The sequence below is a fragment of the Natrix helvetica genome, assembly GCF_964273705.1.
Source record: "Natrix helvetica genome assembly, chromosome: 6".
NCBI classification, from domain to species: domain Eukaryota; kingdom Metazoa; phylum Chordata; class Lepidosauria; order Squamata; family Natricidae; genus Natrix; species Natrix helvetica.
This window is the reverse complement of record NC_138553.1, coordinates 60,168,216-60,186,971: the sequence shown is the minus strand read 5'-3', so window position 1 is coordinate 60,186,971 and position 18,756 is coordinate 60,168,216. Positions and strand designations below refer to the sequence as shown.

Here is an 18,756-nt window from a genome sequence, read left to right as displayed (position 1 = left end):
TATACTCTTTGATCTGAACAAAATCCTCAAAACAATATTTATGGGTTTTGAAAGGCAAATAAAATAGATGCTCTTTGATAAGATAGTTCCAAAGAAAGCATCAAATTTATACAGTCTGTCAGCAGAGCAATGGACAGCATGAGACTTTGCAAACAAAATAAAATATGAAATTTTATTAAATATTCTATTAATTCACAGCCAAACCTCTGTTTGTTGTTAAAAATGATATTCTTGTTATTCCAAGTCATATCTCCACAGACACAGTGAGTCTTGTCTATGCCTGCATAGATCTCTTCATTTGTGAGAAAGGCCTCAAGCACTAGAACCTGTAAAATAAAAATGACAGCCTGGATTTTAATTTTACTACTACTTTGGAAAACATATTAAAGTGATGATTTATACTGCAGTTACAAGTATACTTGGGAGGATACATTTTGCATAAATATAAAAAAGTAATAAACAGGTAAAATGTGCAATGAAAATAGAACACTCTGTAGTGTTTCAAATATATTAAATGATGATGCCTGTGAAAATAAGACTTTTAAACAGTATATATAAAATTACTGCCAGGTGACCAGGGAGGCCAATCATTATATGCCATCTCAACAGTGACGTGCAGTCAGGTGAGGCAAGTGAGGCACAGCCTCACCACTCTCATCATGAAAAAAAAAAGTAAAAGGAAAAAGCTGAGCTAGTTACTGCCTCACCGTGGATGACTCTGCTTAACTGTTAAAAAAAGCTGGAAAAGGTACGTGTGGGTTGGAGGGAGGGGGAGGAATTCAAACTTCATCCTCCTGGTGCTGTGCAGGGCTTTGGGCAAAGGCTGGAGGGAAGGACCCTGGCTCGCTTGTGCTCTCCCTCCCCAAGAGTAGTTTGATTGCAGGCAGAGCCACGTTGTGGGGCCGGTGTGTGTGCTACAGCATGGCTCTTTGCCTGGCTTCCTGCCTCCTCCTGTGGTCTCCTCACTGGTGCTCTCCCTCCCCAAGTGTAGTGACTTCCTCCCCAGGCCCACATTCATTTCTCTCTCTCACACACACAGCTGGATAAAACTATATAAAAATCTAGCCCAGCTTCACTGATTACAAGTTTGAAAAGGCAACATGGCTCCACCTGCAATCAAACTACACTTGGGGAGGGAGAGCACAAGCGAGCACTGAGGAGACCACAGGAGGAGGCAGGAAGCCAGGCAAAGAGCCATGCTGTAGTACACACACTTCCCCCCAGCCTCTTTCTTTTGGAAGGCTCGGCTCCCCTCCGGCTTCTCTGCCTCTCCTCTCACCCCAGCCTGCCAGCAGGAGGTGGTGGGTGGGCTTTATTGTGTTCCAGGCATTTCCCACCCAGACAGCAGGCTGCATTTGCAATGGTGGAGGTGTTTGGGAAAGGCAGCAGGGGAATGGGGGGGGGATGGCAGAGGAGCTGCTTTCAAGCCACTGGAAAAGATATCCAATCCAACTTTTGTGTGGGGGGGGGTTTGTTTGAGAGTGAGAGAGAGAGGGAAGGAGTAGGAGAGATAGTCCAATCCAACTTGTGTGTGTGTGTGTGTGTGTGTGTGTGTGTTTGAGAGAGGGGGAGGAAGGGAGAAAGGGAGGAAGGAGGGGAAGGAGAAGAAAAAGAAAAAGAAAGAAGGAGCAAAGGAGAAAAACAAATGCTGTCGCTTTAAATTGGAACTGAGCATGCCTGGCTGTGGAATTCTGGGAGTTGAAGTCCACAAGTCTAAAAATATTTGAAACCCAACACTGTGTCAGTGCCTCACCAGTCATAAACCTCACCGCACGTCACTGCATCTCAATAACCAAACAGTTTATGCTAGGCAGAAAGGATAAGCTTTTACCTTCTTCTCTGCAGCAGTTCCTCTTGATGACTTATATTGCTGCTGAATGTAGATTGTTCTAATTCTTTTATTTTGCTGCCTGAAAATAAACAAAGAGGATTGGTAACATTTTATTTTTGGTTAGGATAGACCAGTGATGGTGAACCTTTTTGGCACTGAGTGCCAAAAAGGCAGCACTTCACATGTGTGCTAATCTGGGCTGCGACCAGGAAGAGGAGCTGCCCAGGGGGCATGCATGCAGTGGAAAATGAACCTCTGGTTTGCGGCTCATGCCTTAGCGCCGTCCAGCAAGTTTTCCGGTTACTGCCATGCCTGCGCACATGCCGATCAGCTGGCAGGCAGGCATGCTCAAGCCAGAAAATGGAAGACCAGCTCTTCTGGTTTTTGTCACTGCTGCACACACAAAGGCCAGCTGATCGTTGTATGCACATGTGCACCAGAAACCCAGAAGAGGAACAGGCGGAGTTCCGGTTCCGGCGGCAGCGGCGACGGGCAGCTCTTTGCCCGCTCCGGCTCTCCGGTGGGCTTCCCCACTCCTTGGGGGGCACAGGACACCCCTCAGAGGGGTCCTGCTGGAGGGGCGGCATCGCGGGGAGCTCCTGCAGCGGCGGCGGCCGGCGGGAGGTCTCGCGCGCGCCCAAGGCACCGGGGAGCTAGATCGGAGGGTGCCTCGCGTTTCTGCGCCTCGCGCCTCGCTAAAGCCGTCTGGAGAATGAAGCAATTGAAGGAAGCAGCTGCGGTGCGGTGAGGTTGCTTCTCTCTTCATGCCCTATTTTGCACGAAGAATTAGTTATAAAATAACTTTAAAATAACTTTCGGAGTATTCTGGAGGCGCGGCTGGAGGGGGGGTTTCCCCCCCCCTTGGACAAGCGGCGAGGAATAATTTTGCTCTCAGCCCCCGGGGAAGGAGGAGGGGGGAGAGCCAACGAATGAAGCCTCACCCAGGCTGAGATGATTTTCTTTTCAACTTAATTTTACTTTCTACTGTGATTTGTGGACTTTTGGAACTTTTTTAAAACTTTGTTATGCCTCTGTGCCTAAAACTGGCAGGGCAAGATGGCACACTTCCGTTGTCTTTATGAATTGTGAAACCTGACTCCACCTTTAAAATTCAGGCTTCCGGTCTTTGTCTCCGTGTCTCCCAGAGGAATCTCTTGTGGATTGGTATTTTTTGAACTTTCTAGGGGAAACCTTTCATCTATTGCCAGACTTATTAGAGAGATTCTCTTCTGCCTGGTTCTTCTGCTCCCGGACCTCACCTGGCTACCCTTCTTTTCTAACTGTTTATCTTATATATGGACTGAACTTCTAATGTTATAAAGGATGGCATCCAAAAGACCACCTCCTGGGAAACCTGGCTTTGCCACGTCTGCTCCAACATCTGTAACATCCAGTCCAGCTACACAGTCAAAGATAACAGAACTGATGCAACCTAAGACTATAGAGATGGACTTTCAACAAATGCTTCAACAAATTTTACAGGGCCAGGAGGAAATCAAGAAACAGCTAAGGGAAATGAAAGATGAAATTAAAGAAAATCAAGCCCAAATTTATAAGAACTCACAGAGACTGGATCTTGTGGAAGGGGGGGTGGAGGAGGTGAGGGGGGGGGTGGAAGCGGTGCAGAAAGGGAACAAAGATCTTGACATCCAACAGATGAAATTAGAATTTGAGAGAATGTCCTATTATCTTAGATTTCAAAATGTTATAGAAGAAGATGGGGAAAATATAAGGGACATCATGACAAACATTCTGGCTGACTACACACACAAAGAAAAACAACAGATGGGGTGGGATATAGACCTGGTTTATAGAGTGAACTCAGCTTATGCTAGAACACACAATGTACCCAGGGAGGTTCACATTAAATTCCTTAGAAAAAGCACAAGAGATGAAATTCTGGGTGTACAAAGGGGGCAAGCATTGACATATCATGATATGGAAATAACCATTCTGAAGCAGATCCCTAAGAAGATTAGAGAAAAAAGAAAAAATTATTCGCAATTAGCGAATAAATTATACCAGAAAGGGGTGTGGTTTAGATGGTTGATGCCTGAAGGTATGCTGATATTCTGGGAGGAGACAAGAATCAGAATTAATTCACCCATAGAGGCGCAGGCCTTTATGGAAAAAAATAAAACACTCCTAGAGAAACCACCAGACACCACAACGGACACGCAGGACACGGGAGGGGCCAGAGCTCTGCCAGTGGAGGGAGATGGGGCAATAGCAAGAAGACTCAGATCACAAAAATAAACAAGAAAATCATATTATTATAAATTGACCGAAAGTGAAAATGGAATTATATTTGGATTTTATACTGTAATGTTTAATTTGATTGAATTTAATAATAGAACTAATATGCTGATTGTAATCAATTATATACTAATGCATTATATATAAATGTATACTATGGGTATGGAGGGAGGGGGGCCTCACACATTTTGCAACTGCCAAAATTTGTATACCTGTCCATTTACCCTTTTCCCTATAAATCTTGAAAAACCAATAAAATTTTATTCAAAAAAAAAAAAAAAAAGAGGAACAGGCGATGCTGCATGTGCCAGGCAACATGGCTCTGTGTGCCACTTCGGGCATGTGTGCCATAAGTTCGCCATCACGTGGATAGACGGAGTAAGTTAGAAGCCAATTGGAGATTCAGAATGGAAAAGAAGTTGGATGGAAAAGAAGGAATTAGGCTGTAAAGAACTGAAAGAAAAATTAGAAAGAAAATGTATGTCTCCTTTCTTTAATCCAGTGTATAAAATCAATTGCACAGAGTTCTGTATTAAACAAAGCCTGTGCTGTCGAAGTAGTATAGGAGTTCATTGCCTGAGAGATTTTGGGGGAAAAAAGTATTCTCACCACGGAATGGGTAAAGGTTTCCCTAGTTCTTACTGAATTCCAATAGAAGGAAAGTTCTGGGGGAGAAGAATAAAAATGATATTTAGAATCAGCCTTCAAAGAGTAAGACAAACTGAGCAGCACCACAAGAAAGTGAAACCACGCGCTTAAGTCCATTAAGCAGAACTACAAGATGTACATAAAAGGAAGGAAGAAGGAACAATGAAAAAAATCTAATTAATCATTTAGCATACTAAAGAAAATGTACTCTAGATTTCCCTGGCAACCTAACTGAACTGAATGATGAACATGGTAGTCAATCATAATATTTTTATCACATGTTACCCTAAGCCATTAAACGAGTGCATAGAACTCAGGGTAGTGTTTAGCAGAATAGCTAAATTCATATGTCAATAATCCAAACCCATCGAACAACCATAGAGTTTAATATTATACCGGTAGTAAATTATCTCTATTTCCGTTTATCCTTAAGAGAATCTATTTAGGAAGGGACTACAAAATTCATCATTCCATATTCATGACCTGGAAAAGCTTCTGGGATGAGAAGCAAAATGTCTTCAAAGGAAAACCAGAAAGTCCGATTGCCTCTTGAAAAAGCACCTTTGGGACAATCATGACCTGGATGACTGAGAATCTCCATAGACATTTCATATTCATGGTTTCCCCACAACGCTGCAGAAAACTACTGTAAATGACCTAGCTCTTAAGCTTTCTTGCCCACTAGTGTTTGCATTTGAAATACAGGAACACTAACAAAACTAAGCTATACTGAATATAATATTACGCACATACACATATACACACTAGCAACTCTTATTCCTGATTAACAATAGCTTCGTATTGCTGAGCAACGAGTGATCAATAGCAGACATATTTTAGCTGAGTTATCACCATTGATTTTAAACTCTCTTAATGAGGTGCTTAGTTCTGAATCCAATGTAAGTGGTATCCATGTTGAAGCTACTTGAAAAATAAACCAAACTTGTTATAATTTGATTTGACAGTTAGGACTGCAGTGTAAGATCATTAACACTTCACGGGTTATACCCTGAAGTAAATCTTACCAGAAGTCACATAAATATGGAGAGATTTACACAATTATATAGTTACAGATATCACTGAATTCCTAATGATACTGAATTTTTGCTATTCATATCACTTTGTTATGCATAAAGAATTTGCAATCCAACATAAAAAAGTCAACCAATTTTCTTTTATTTCCGTATTTGGTTTCAGTTCATTTATATTTCAGGTGAAGTGAACCTAGAGAGTAACATCTAAGAGAATGTTTGCTTCCAAGAGAAAGATCTTGGAAAAGTTTGATTTGTTCCACTTAGGCATGCATTTTTGTCTATTATTTGAATGCATTGCTTTGCTACAAAAAAGCTATAAAAACTTCATTTTGTCAAATACAAGTCAGAACCAAAAGCATAACTTTAAAGAAAACAAAAGCACTGAGACTAGTCTGAAGAAAAATTCAGACAACCCCCTGGTGGCATGAGCCATGTTTTGGGATTCTTTCATAAGGTGCAAAATGCAAAGATATGAGAGCTTGTGTTTTTGTAAGAAGGAATTTGTATTAGAAACTGAACCATATGTAGGGAAGGGAAAGGGGGAGAATACTGAAGTTTTCACACAATAGGATCAGGTACATCAACCTATTTAAACTCTCATCTCTAAGTCTGTTCTCTGCTACTATTGTTTGAGTTTTATCTGCTGAGGTAGCAAAAGAAATGAAATGATTAGTTAGGAATAAACAAAAGAGTTCCATATTAAATGCATGCTTTCCATATACTGTATATTAATGTAACACCAACTGCGATCATTGCTAAAACAAGCAATTAAGATCCTACATATGAGGGAAGGACTCCGTTCCTTCGGCTTAGGAAAACCATTTTACCTCCATGCTTGCTATAGAAGAATTGACAAGCACCTTACATGACAATTGGCTACAATAAAGCAAAGTTACTTAAGCATTATATGAAACATTTTAAAAGTTCACATAGACACAGATGCATCAATTAACATTTAAATATTTAAACACATCAATAACTATCTTGAAAAGACTAGGTTTGATTTAGGATGGTCATCTTGGAAAAATAATGAGATAGAAATATTTATTAATTGAATGATTTATAGAGCCATCCATCTCACAGTATTCTAGGCACTTAGAAAAATTAAAACTACTATAATAGTAAATAACCTATGATGCGCTGGTTAATCAACACTTCTCAAACAAAAAGGCACATCACCAACAGAGCTATCTGCCTGGCCTAAATGCTTGGGGGAAGCATGATGTCACAGCTTTAAAAGTGGTTAACAAATTGGACTATCTCTGGAGGAATGTTTAGTTCCAGGGTCCAGCCAGATGGCGTTGTTCAATGAAAGCAAACTGGTAGATCAGAGAGGACAGACAGAAACAATGGGGGACAAGCAGTTTCATAAATATCCTTTTCCTTTGCTGTGCACATGAACAGGCTACATTACAGTAAACCAAATGGGAGGTGACTAAGACATGAATCATAAAGAACAAGATTTCCTAGTTCAAGAATGGGCACTATTGGTGCATAAGACAAAGCTGGTGCAAAGCACAGACACCCAGTAAGGCTGCCATCTACTCTATGAGCAGGAAACATGAATCTAGGAGAGTCCCAAACTGTATAACCCTTCTGGCTGGGAAATGAAATCCTAGGCAGAGTTAAAGACTGGCACAGACTCAGAAATACTTCCATGTCACATTCACCATCCCTTAGCTTGGGCATAAGCTACCATACCACCCTCTTCCACTCTCTCACATCAGTTCATAACCCAATCCATCCAAACATACTCCCACTCCCACTCCCAAGTCTGTCCTGCTAGCTTATCTCTCATCCAAGAATCAGCTGAAGAACCAACCAAACAACTATCAAAACTCAAGCATATAAAATATAAAAATTCCACTAACATGGAGGAAACTGGTGGAGAAAATATAATTGACAAGATGGCACAGGAGGACACATGGCAGCAACAGGACAAAGATTCATCTCATTCAGAAGCTCCTACTGCTCCTGCTGCCATCTTATACTAGAGATGTCAAACTTGATTTCATTGAGGGCTGCATCAGCATTTTGGTTGTCCTCAGGGAACTGGGGTGGGGTTGGGAAGAGAATCCAGAGGTTTTTGGTGGGTAGAGCAGTGGATGGGAGGCTTGTCCAATGGGATGAGGTGAGGCATGGGGTGGGACATCTGCTGCTGAAAACCATCGGCCACTGCACGCTCGCTGCCCTTTGTACATAGTAAACAATGGTTTCCGGCAGTAGCCGCCTGCTGGCACCTCAGCTGGTGCGCGCTGTGGCTCCAGAGCCTGCTCCACTGGGCTGGCCATCCAAGCAGCAAACAAAAACAAATGGGATGGAGTAGGTGGACTGATGGTGACTGGCAACAGCTGCCCCACTCCCTGCTTCACCTTATCTCAGCCCACAGCAGTAGCCTGGCCTGCTAGATGTGCCACCTGCCCCATCCCAGCCACGTGGGACAGAACAGGGGCATCCGGTGGTCCACATCACATGCCTCTCCTGATGTTGCCAGTGCTGTCACCATGCCTGTTTCTTGGAGAGCCAGCCTGATAGTTGCAGTGGGCTATGGTGCTGGACACCTCCCCCTCACACATGCACACACACACACAGATCTGGGAGAAGTGAGCAGAGAACCACACAGAGGCACACTGGGAGAGGGTTCAAAATGGGAAGCCTCTGTCCAGAACCTCTTGCAGATTAAAACAAAACCTGGGAACAGCGGCTTCTCTTTTTATTCACCCCTCGCCTCCCTTGTCTCCATGCCTGGACTGACCCTATGCCTGATGCCGAGAAGGCAGTTGTGCTTCTGCCCCCTGCAATGCCAGAAGCTGCACACCACCGCTGCTCACCCTGCCACAGCCCTGCAATCTCCTAACACCCATCACATACTAACAGGCAGAAGCCCCATGGCCTAAAAGTCCCATTCTGTCTCCTTCCCATCTCCTTCCTTCCTCCGTGTTTAGGATGGGATGAGTAGCAGGAAAGAGATTGGCAGTGTGGCTTTCCCATGTGGGGGCAGGGAAGTCCCAGTGAAAATCCAGTGAACAGGGCCTGGATATCTGGTGCAGGCACGGCGCTGGGGGCAGCCATCCAGGCTAGACTGCAGTCAGCCTTAGATCTGATGTGCTGCCTCAGCCTCAACCCCTGGGCGTGCGCACAGGAGGTGGCGAGTGGTTGAGGCAGGTGCCCTGGGTGAAAGGGAAGTGCTCAGAATGTAGTCCATAGGGACACTGCCTCCAGTGTGCATGCCCAGGGGGCAGGGCCGAGATAGCGCAGTGGATCTAAGGCTGCCCGCAGTCCAGCCCAGTTGGCCACCACCAGGTTGCAGGTCAGCCCGGGCCGGGTCGAGACACCATGGGCCAGTCCTTCACTGTTTCCAGGGTGGCCCATGGGCCAAACCTAACCACCTCACGGGCTGAATCTGGCCCACGGGCCTTGAGTTGGACACCCGTCTTATGCCAAAAGCATAAGATCAGCTGCCCCTCACAAGCCAGATAAGTTCTTTTCCAGCTGTTTACACAAGTCTAATTACAGCTAAATCTTGCGGCCATTGTCATCTCTGCTGCCTAACCAAGGAACACTAGTTGTCTTATTCATTTTTTAAAAAAGAATCCTCCTCAAAGTGTAAAGGCCAAAGCCCTCCTATTAATTAATAAAGGTTGGTCTTTTCCTCCTTCTCATTCTCCCTCACTGGTTGATGACTGACAGGTCTCTGAATGGGGACTCACTTAGCTAAATTCTAGAAGCTGTTGTGGAGTTTCATCTTTTTGGGAAAAGCCAAGATGAGATCCAGAATTCTTTACTCCAGAGCTGAAGGAATACCATAAGCAAAGCTGAGAATGTCTATTCAATTGTTTAAGCTAAGAAGCTCCAGATAGGCTCCAAAGTTTTAAAGTTACAAATACAATAGGTAAGAAATGTAAGAAAATATAATATTCAAGTATTTCTTTGAATAAAAGCTTACATTGTTCCATTAAATTATTCCACAACAGACTATTGTATCAGACTATGAGGCTTTGCTTATACCAATGAATTGTGCAATAGGAGCACAATAGTTCTGCTTTTGTTAAAAACTGGAAGCCCCCTTAACAACAGAGTTATCAATGAAATGAGTGTAATATCATTCCTGCCATCCTAGGCTATCCCCGAGCTTTAGAATCAGTTATTAATTTAACCTAACACCATTCCTGTGAAGTAACAGTAATCTTTTTAAAAAATGAAGAAAGGGGAAAAAGATACATCATAGATATCTCAAACCTATCATTTTCTTTTCTGGTGTTACTACATTCCCAAGAAAGATTTCCTGAAATGCCATCCCATCAATTTTGCCCTCAGTGACAATAAAAGATTTTTGAAGAATAAACAGATGTGTCTGTCCAAATGCTACATAATATACATCTGTTTCATTTTTCCAAGCACTTTCTCAATAGAGTAATTGTAAATGGAGCAGTAGAAATTATAATTAATGAGAAATGTGCATTTAGTGCAATCATACAGTTGTTGATTTAAAAATTCCAGTAAATTCAGTATTAAGGTACTAAGCATTATTGGCTTTTGTATTTAACAATAGCACAGAAGTAAATCCTGGAATTATATAACTTATTAAAGCTGCAGTTCTTTTTATAATTAACGGAGGGCCCATTAACTGAAGTGATATTGATATCTGAATAAAAATGTAAGTGGGTCAGTGTATCATAGTGGCTAAAGTACTGGTATAGATCAGGGTGATTTAGATTTAAGTTCAGCCCACTGCGGGACTTTGTAAACCAATTTCCTTCTAAGAAGTTATGATAGTGGGGGTGGGGGATGGGAAAAGGTGCTGCTATGTATGCTTCTTCAGTTTTTGGAAGAAAGTTGGATATAAATCTGACAATAAACACATAAATCATATGAGATTGGTTCATCAGTTACCCTTTTCATTGATACAATGTCAGCCATATCTATACATAAATGTATTACATTAGTGGCCTTCCTAGTTATATTGTATGCTGTATTAATTATATTCTCTGCACAATCCACAGACACACAAACACACACTTCAAGAAAATGAAAAAGTCCTGAACTATCCATTTTGTATCAGTAGGCCATTTGCCCACTGCAACATTAGCCCTATGCCACTGTCTCCCTCTTGGTAAGTATAAGCCTTCTTGGAGACTCTGAGAAATGCTATTTAGGGCCATCATTTGTCTTCCTTTACTAATTTGTTTCATAGAAACAACAGGAGAAATTATCATAGAAATTGTTCTACTTTGTCCCTGTAACCTCTTATGTACAGAGAAAACTACCTGTGATGAGCCCTATATAAACACTATATAAATGAAAAGATAGAAACAGCTGCACTGTAATTCTGTTTTATGATTTGGTATAGACCATCCTCAACATCATTTTGGACTGAAAAGCAAGGCAGAACTTAAATAGCAAATGCATTTAATCTGGAGGATTTTAAACTAAACAAAATTTCACTGAAAATATAAATTAAATTTAAAGCAGAACTTTTTTTGAAAGGACATTAGGAAGCAATACTGTAGATTCTACACAGATATACATATATAGATTTAGTGTTTATAAAGAGAATCAGTTTCATGTAGTGACTAAGCTACTATCCTAGAAATAGGAAAGGGAAACTGGCTGAGTGACCTTGGACCAGCCCAACCTTTCTCTCAGGATTGTTATGGAGAACACAGTAGGCAAGAGTATTATGTATGCTTGTTGCCTTGCAATACATACATACATACATACATACATACATACATACATACATACACACACACACACACACACAAAAAAAATATTATATGTATGTATGTATGTATGTATGTATGTATGTATGTATGTATGTATGTATGTATGTATATATAAAATTTTAAAAAAGCAGTTTTGTAGAGACAGACAACACCCAAAATTCATATTGATGTGAAAACTTTACTGGGTTAATTGAAGGTTTATGTTAGATATTAACATATATCGGAGGAAGTCTCCTCTCTGGTCCGCTGCTACAGCGGGAAATAGGCATCGCTCTGATTGGTCGAGAGGCGTACCCGAGTACTATAAAAGGGGAACCCTCCGGCACAGAGCAAGCTGGATCACTACTACTACTAATAAAGAGCTGTTAAGTCACTTCGTGTCCGCAGTCTGTTCTCTCGTTGCCCAGATCCAACATTGGCGACGAAGGTGGGATCGAGAGGCAGATAGGATGAAGAACGCTACTCCAGAATCTCCGGATTTGATCCAGCCCAGGAATTCAGCAGAAATTCCGGCAGCCATCTCGGTCACCGCAGCGCGGCAAATTCAAACGAGAGAAGATGGCGATGCACACTCCCCCCGCTCCATTCGACCCAGCGAACGACGAGTGGGAAGCCTTCATGATTCGCTTCGAGTGTTTTCTCAAAGCGAACGAATACACGGGGATCACCGACGCCCGAAAGAAAAACATCTTCCTCGGCTACTGCGGGAAAGAAGTCTTCAACACGGCCAGAGACCTCACCGCGCCTACTCCGATACAGGCAGTATCATGGACGGCGTTGCAACAGACGCTACAGACTCATTACGCGCCAAAACCTTCCCGCCATGTGTGCCGCAAGGAATTCAACACGCAGAACCAGAAAGCTGGAGAATCAATAAATCAATATGTTGCAGCCCTGCGTAAAGCAGCAACTCACTGCGAGTTCAGGGATCTGGACGAGCATATCTTAGTGCAGCTAATCTGTGGGTTAAGAGACATTTCACTACAAAAGAAGCTGTTGGCAAACCCGAATTTAACCCTACAGATAGCTCTAAACGAAGCAAGAGCGTCAGAGTCAGCAGAGAAATCATCGGTAACCATACAACGGGGGTTCAGCGTAAACCAGCCAGCACCAAGGCAAACCAGAGTTCACTACGAGGACACAAGCCCCGACTACGAGGATCCCGAGTTCGAGGACAGTCACCTGATGCGGAGCAGTCACATGAGGCCTGGGGGGAAACCCGGATTCCGTTTGCCACACTGCGCAAGTTGCGGAGGGAATCACCCCAGGTCTACCTGTAGGTTCAGGAACGTTGTTTGTTCGCACTGCAACAAACTTGGGCATATCGCAGGAGTGTGCCGGAGCAAAGTCCCTGCCTCACGGCAGCCACCCATGTACCGCCAACAGAAGCCCAACCCAGGGGCTTGGAGAAATCAAAAAGGGCGCCCAGAGAGAAATCCACAAGTGTTTACCCAGAGAGAAAATTCCCAAAGAGCTGAGCGAGCGTATCCCCAGAGAGATTACACACAAGGAGCTGAGCGAGCGTATTCCCAGAGAGACTACACACAAAGAGCTGAGAGAGCGTTCTATCAAGACGCTCAACGAGAGTATTTTCAGGATACAGATGATGAGATAGAGTTGACCCAGAGAGAGGAATTGTGAACGTATCTCACAACAATAAGCCAGGTCCGCACCAAGCGGCCTAAAAAGCTGAAAGTCACAGTCCTCTTGGAGGGCTCACCTTGCGAGCTGGAAGTTGACACAGGATCGTCCCTGACGATCATTTCATGGGCATCCATGAAACAGGCTATCCCTAGCCTCAAAAAGAGCCAACTACGTGTTCCAGACATCCTGCTACGAGACTACCAGGGGAACCGAGTCCCCATCGTAGGCCAAGGCACGTTCCAGATCCGTTTCAAGGACATCGTAGCCCAGCTGCCCGTGACCATCGCCAGCGCACCATTACAAAACCTCCTAGGACTGGATTGGTTTGAATCCTTGGGGCTAGAAGTCACCGGAATCAACGCCGTGGAAAACAGCAGCACTGAGCAGATTTTTAAGGAGTTCGAGGATGTGTTCAGCCCTGGTCTTGGTAAGTATGTGGGTAAACCGATTTCATTCAATTTAGACACCAAAGTGGCGCCAATCCGACTTAAACCGAGACGAGTGCCTTTTGCACTCCGCCCAAAAATAGATAAGGAAATAGATAAGTTAGTGGAGCAAGGAATCCTTGAGCCGGTGGATCACGCGCGCTGGGAAACGCCCATCGTGACCCCAGTCAAACCAGACGGATCAGTCCGCATCTGCGCGGACTATAAATGCACAATTAATGTCGCGCTACAACAAAGCGCATATCCTGTGCCTGTAGTACAGCACTTATTGCACTCGTTGGGGCCAGGAAAGGTATTTGCAAAATTAGACATGGCACAAGCTTACCAGCAGCTGCCCGTTGATAGCGCCACAGCGGAGGCCCAAACTATAGTGACGCATAGAGGAGCATTCAAATGCAAACGGCTACAATTCGGTGTGAGTATTGCTCCAGGATTGTTCCAGAGCGTCATGGAACGACTTTTGCAAGGGATACCGGGAGTCGTCCCCTATTTTGACGACATCTTGGTGTCCGCTGCAAACGAGGAGCAATTAAATAAAAGAGTCAGAACTGTTTTGGCCAGAATCAGAGAAAAGGGTCTCCGCCTAAAAAAGGAAAAATGCCAAATTAACGTGCCTAGCGTAGAATTCCTGGGTTATAGAATCGATGGTCAGGGAATACACCCCACTTCAAAGAAAATTAAGGCGATCCAGGACGCCCCCACACCACGAAATCAGACCGAGTTGCAGGCCTTCCTCAGACTACTTAACTTCTACAGCGTTTTTCTGAGACAGAAGGCGACCGTTGCTGAGCCACTACACCGTCTACTCCAGAGGAACACACCATGGAAATGGGGACGATCCGAAGCAGCAGCTTTTGCCGGAGTAAAGCACCTGCTCACCACTGACTCACTGTTAGTCCAATACAGCCAAACACTACCGCTGGTATTGACCTGCGACGCATCACCTTTTGGAGTCGGCGCAGTCCTCAGCCACCGGATGCCCGACGGAAAAGAAGCACCCATCGCCTTCTACTCCAGGACTCTTTCATCGGCCGAGAGGAATTACAGCCAGATGGACAGGGAAGCGCTAGCTGCTGTAGCTGGAGTAAAACGTTTCCACAAATACCTCTACGGCTGCGATTTTGAACTGATTACAGATCACAAACCGCTGTTGGGACTTTTGGTGGGAAACCGCCCCACTCCAGTCTCCCTTTCTCCACGCATGACCAGGTGGACTGTTTTCCTGGCTGCGTACTCATACAAATTAATTCATCGACCGGGTTCCACTCTAGGACACGCAGACGCACTCAGCCGTTGCCCACTACCGGACCTTTTGCCAGACCCCACTCCCGAAGTACCGGTGCTGCTCATTGATTGTTTGGACTCAGGACTGGTTTCTTCCTACGATGTTGCAAGGTTTTCTTCTAAAGACATGTTAATAAAGCAAGTTCAAACTTGGGTTTGGAGGGGGTGGCCGAAGGGAAACGTGGGCCCGGAATTCAAAGTGTTTTGGTCAAAACGGGACGAACTATCAGTGTTACAAGGTTGCTTATTGTGGGGGGATCGAGTTGTTATTCCGTATGCTTTACGTAGGAATGTATTAGATGCTTTACATGTGGGTCATCCGGGGATTGTTAGGATGAAGGCGTTAGCAAGAAGTTACGTTTGGTGGCCAAACATGGACAAAGAAATAGAGGAATGGGTGGCCACTTGCGACCCATGCCAGGAATCGAGACCAGCACCCCCGGAAGCGCCCGCCACAGAATGGGAGAAGCCTAAAGCACCCTGGTCGCGAATACACATCAACTTCGCAGGGCCATTCCAAGGTCAGACTTTCCTTATAGTTGTGGATGCATACTCGAAATGGCTAGAAGTAGTCCTAATGACTTCAACCACGGCAGAGGCAGTCATTAAGGTTCCACGGCGACTTTTCACCACTCATGGCCTGCCCGACCTCCTGGTCTCCGATAACGGGCCCCAGTTCACGGCCATGCAATTTGAGACATATCTAGCAGGTCAGGGAATTCGGCACGCCCTCGTCGCGCCATTCCATCCGGCATCAAATGGACAGGCGGAGAGAATGGTGCGATTTGCAAAAGAGGCCCTCGCTAGGATGGGTCCAGGTGATTGGCAAACACGCATTGACCATTACCTCCTAATTCAGCATATTACCCCAAGCGCAACGACGGGTAGGAGCCCCGCTGAACTACTCATGGACCGCCGTCTACGGTCTCACCTGGACCATCTTCACCCAAATTACTCTGCCACAGCACCCCCAGACTCCACAAGCAAAATTCGGACCTTTAGCATAGGGGATTCAGTATACGCCCACAACTATGCAGGGGGAACATTGTGGATGCCGGCAAAGGTCATTGGCATCACGGGTCCACGATCGTATCTGTTGGAACTGGAAGATGGGCGGAACTGGAAAAGGCACATCGATCAACTTCGCGGTCGCCTAGCACACTCAGACCTTCGAACCGAGGACGAGAGCTACCTACCAACGCAAAGTCAGCCACTCGAGAGCCCCAATACAGAGAACTACGACACCTGCGAGCCCAGGTCTGAACAAGAGATCGGGCACGAAGCAGAGCAACCCCCAAGCAACGTAACCGAGCAGACTCCGGAACGCCCTAGCAACGAAGGCACGAAACCACCCGAACGAGAAACAGAAAAAGCATCCGATCCTGCAACCACTTCTAACCAACCCGAACTGCGACGTTCCTCCCGAGTAAGGCAAACTCCAACATACCTAAAAGACTATGTTACTAACCGCAACGTTCCGTCTAGGAGGGGAGGGGTGTTAGATATTAACATATATCAGAGGAAGTCTCCTCTCTGGTCCGCTGCTACAGCGGGAAATAGGTATCGCTCTGATTGGTCGAGAGGCGTACCCGAGTACTATAAAAGGGGAACCCTCCGGCCACAGAGCAAGCTGGATCACTACTACTACTAATAAAGAGCTGTTAAGTCACGTCGTGTCCGCAGTCTGTTCTCTCGTTGCCCAGATCCAACAGTTTATATAATAAAGTTTTGTGTTTTCAAGAATATTTTATGCATTGCCTACATAAATGGTTTAATGAATGTACACTTAATAAATCTAAAGAACTTTAAAAAACCAAAAACATAACAAAGGTTTTGAGTACAAAAGTTAAAACATTACAACTCATGAGTAAATGTTATGAGCCTCATCTAAGCTACCATAAGATGGGAACTTCTTCAATTTATAACTTACAGTAATTTATTCCATTGTCTGGGCCCTAACAGAAGGCAAGTTGAATTGGTTACTAATTCAAAATATATTGATGACAGGAGAAAATTGTGAAAGTTATCCATTGATCACTCAAGAGCAAACTATAACAAGAAATGTTATAAGAAGGTTGATCTAAGCCTTGTAAAGCCTTACTAGAAAAGCAATTGACAACTAGTCAAGACAATGAAACACAAAAGTAATACAGGATGACAAAGAAGCACGGTTAATTTGTGCTATTGATAAGTCAATTACAATTTCTGAACATCTTCAAGGCTGTTTCCAGAAAGAGTGTGTTGCAATAATCATGCCTTGATGTTACTGTATCAGAGCATGAGTGATTCCAAAGAGCATCCTCCCTCCGACAAAGGTATCCTTGGAATATCTGCTGTAGCTGGTAAATACCTCCTAAATGTTTTAGGGCAGTCCCAGCATTAAAGCTGGATCCAGGACTCACTCATGGCTGGAAATCTATGCACCCATCAAACTTATGAAAACATTTTAAACCCTAATCCTAATAATTTACATAATCAGTGAAGTTTATTTCTTTATACGCATGTTTGCAGTCATAAGTTCAAGTCTCTTTGTCAAGTACTTTAGTATAGAGTGGTGCAGTGTGTTTCAAACTTGGCAGCTTTAAGATGTGTGGACTTCAATTCCCAAGCATCCTGGCTGAGAATTCTGGAGTTGAAGTTCATACGACTTAAAGTTGCCAAGTTTGTAAAACAATGGTGTGGTGCTATACGTATGCTTCCTCCAAAGCATGTCCCATTGGAAACAACAAAGCAAATCCATAATACAATATATTTATGATTGCAGTCTTGGACATTAATATGAATATTATACTAAATCCTTTAATCATTTCATAAAATGACAACAATATATCCCTTTTGTTTTACTATGGTTAAGATAGAACTTGTAAAATATTGTGTTAAATGTAATGTTAAACAGATATTTAAAGGACAAGGTGACGACAGGATCAGTACCAACATATCCACTGACAGCAATTAAGTTGTACAGTTAAAAAGCAACTTTAAATATGTAAAAACATTTTACACATCTTTAATTATTTGAATGCATACTGTTTGAACTTGTCACTTCTAATACTAAAGAGTTTCACAAAATGCTCTAGAAAATAACTGCTCAAATATATTAAATATGAAAATCCAAGTTAACCCATCCTTTATAAACAAGTATTGCTTTGCACATCAATATAAAAGTATTTCCCTGGCTAAACTCCTCTTCTGTTGTCAGATGATTAATAATAGTGATAAATCCCTTGATGGATTGTAAAATACACTTGACTAGGTTATACTTTATCGGGCCTTATTCATACATAGTTATACCTACATAACAGTTGGATTGTTTATTAATGGAAGCAGCATTAGCTTGTTCCTTGTTAATTATATTAAAATGTTTTCTGCAAATGTCCCTAACAATGATCCACATTATATGATGCTTGCTCAAAGGAGAATCAGGCAGGCAAATTTACATATTTGGCACCATCTAACATATTACATGGAACTCTTTAAATAATCCTTGCAACTTTTGAGAGCCTTTTGTTTTACCAGTCTCCTGTGTTGCTTCCCTCTGCAATTTACTGAAGGCTAGTAATTATTAGAACATGTGGTAGGCAGTTATCACAAGTATGATTGCGTTTCCTGCTCTATGATCAAGATACAATAGGGCAAATGGTACAATTAAAGGCACATTCTTTGGTGCATAACAATAGAAGCCTTGTGACATGGCAGGATTAAGAAAAGGCTCAAACATATTTAAAACTACTCATTATCACCAGTTAAAATGTGCATGTCTGACCTTTATGATAATCAGAAGTATTCTGCTTCTGCAGCTATCTTGCTAAATAAGCTTTCTTTTAGACACACAGATGTTTTGAAAGATGACCTGTAGTTAACTTCGCTGATCTCAAGTAGATGCAGCC

The 18,756-nt window shown here is 43.4% G+C and overlaps 1 protein-coding gene across 1 annotated transcript in view; it reads right to left on the bottom strand.

Moving 5' to 3' along the window:
- Nucleotides 1-229: 229 nt before the first annotated feature.
- MDFIC (MyoD family inhibitor domain containing) overlaps nt 230-18,756 on the bottom strand; it is a 202,655-nt gene continuing 184,128 nt past the window's right edge. The window contains exons 3-4 of the mRNA XM_081957348.1: nt 1,832-1,910; nt 230-326 (exon numbers count right to left, since the gene is read on the bottom strand). Of these exons, the coding sequence (XP_081813474.1) occupies nt 320-326; nt 1,832-1,910 (86 nt within the window). The 3' untranslated portion in view covers nt 230-319. The remainder of the gene's footprint in view (nt 327-1,831; nt 1,911-18,756) is intronic.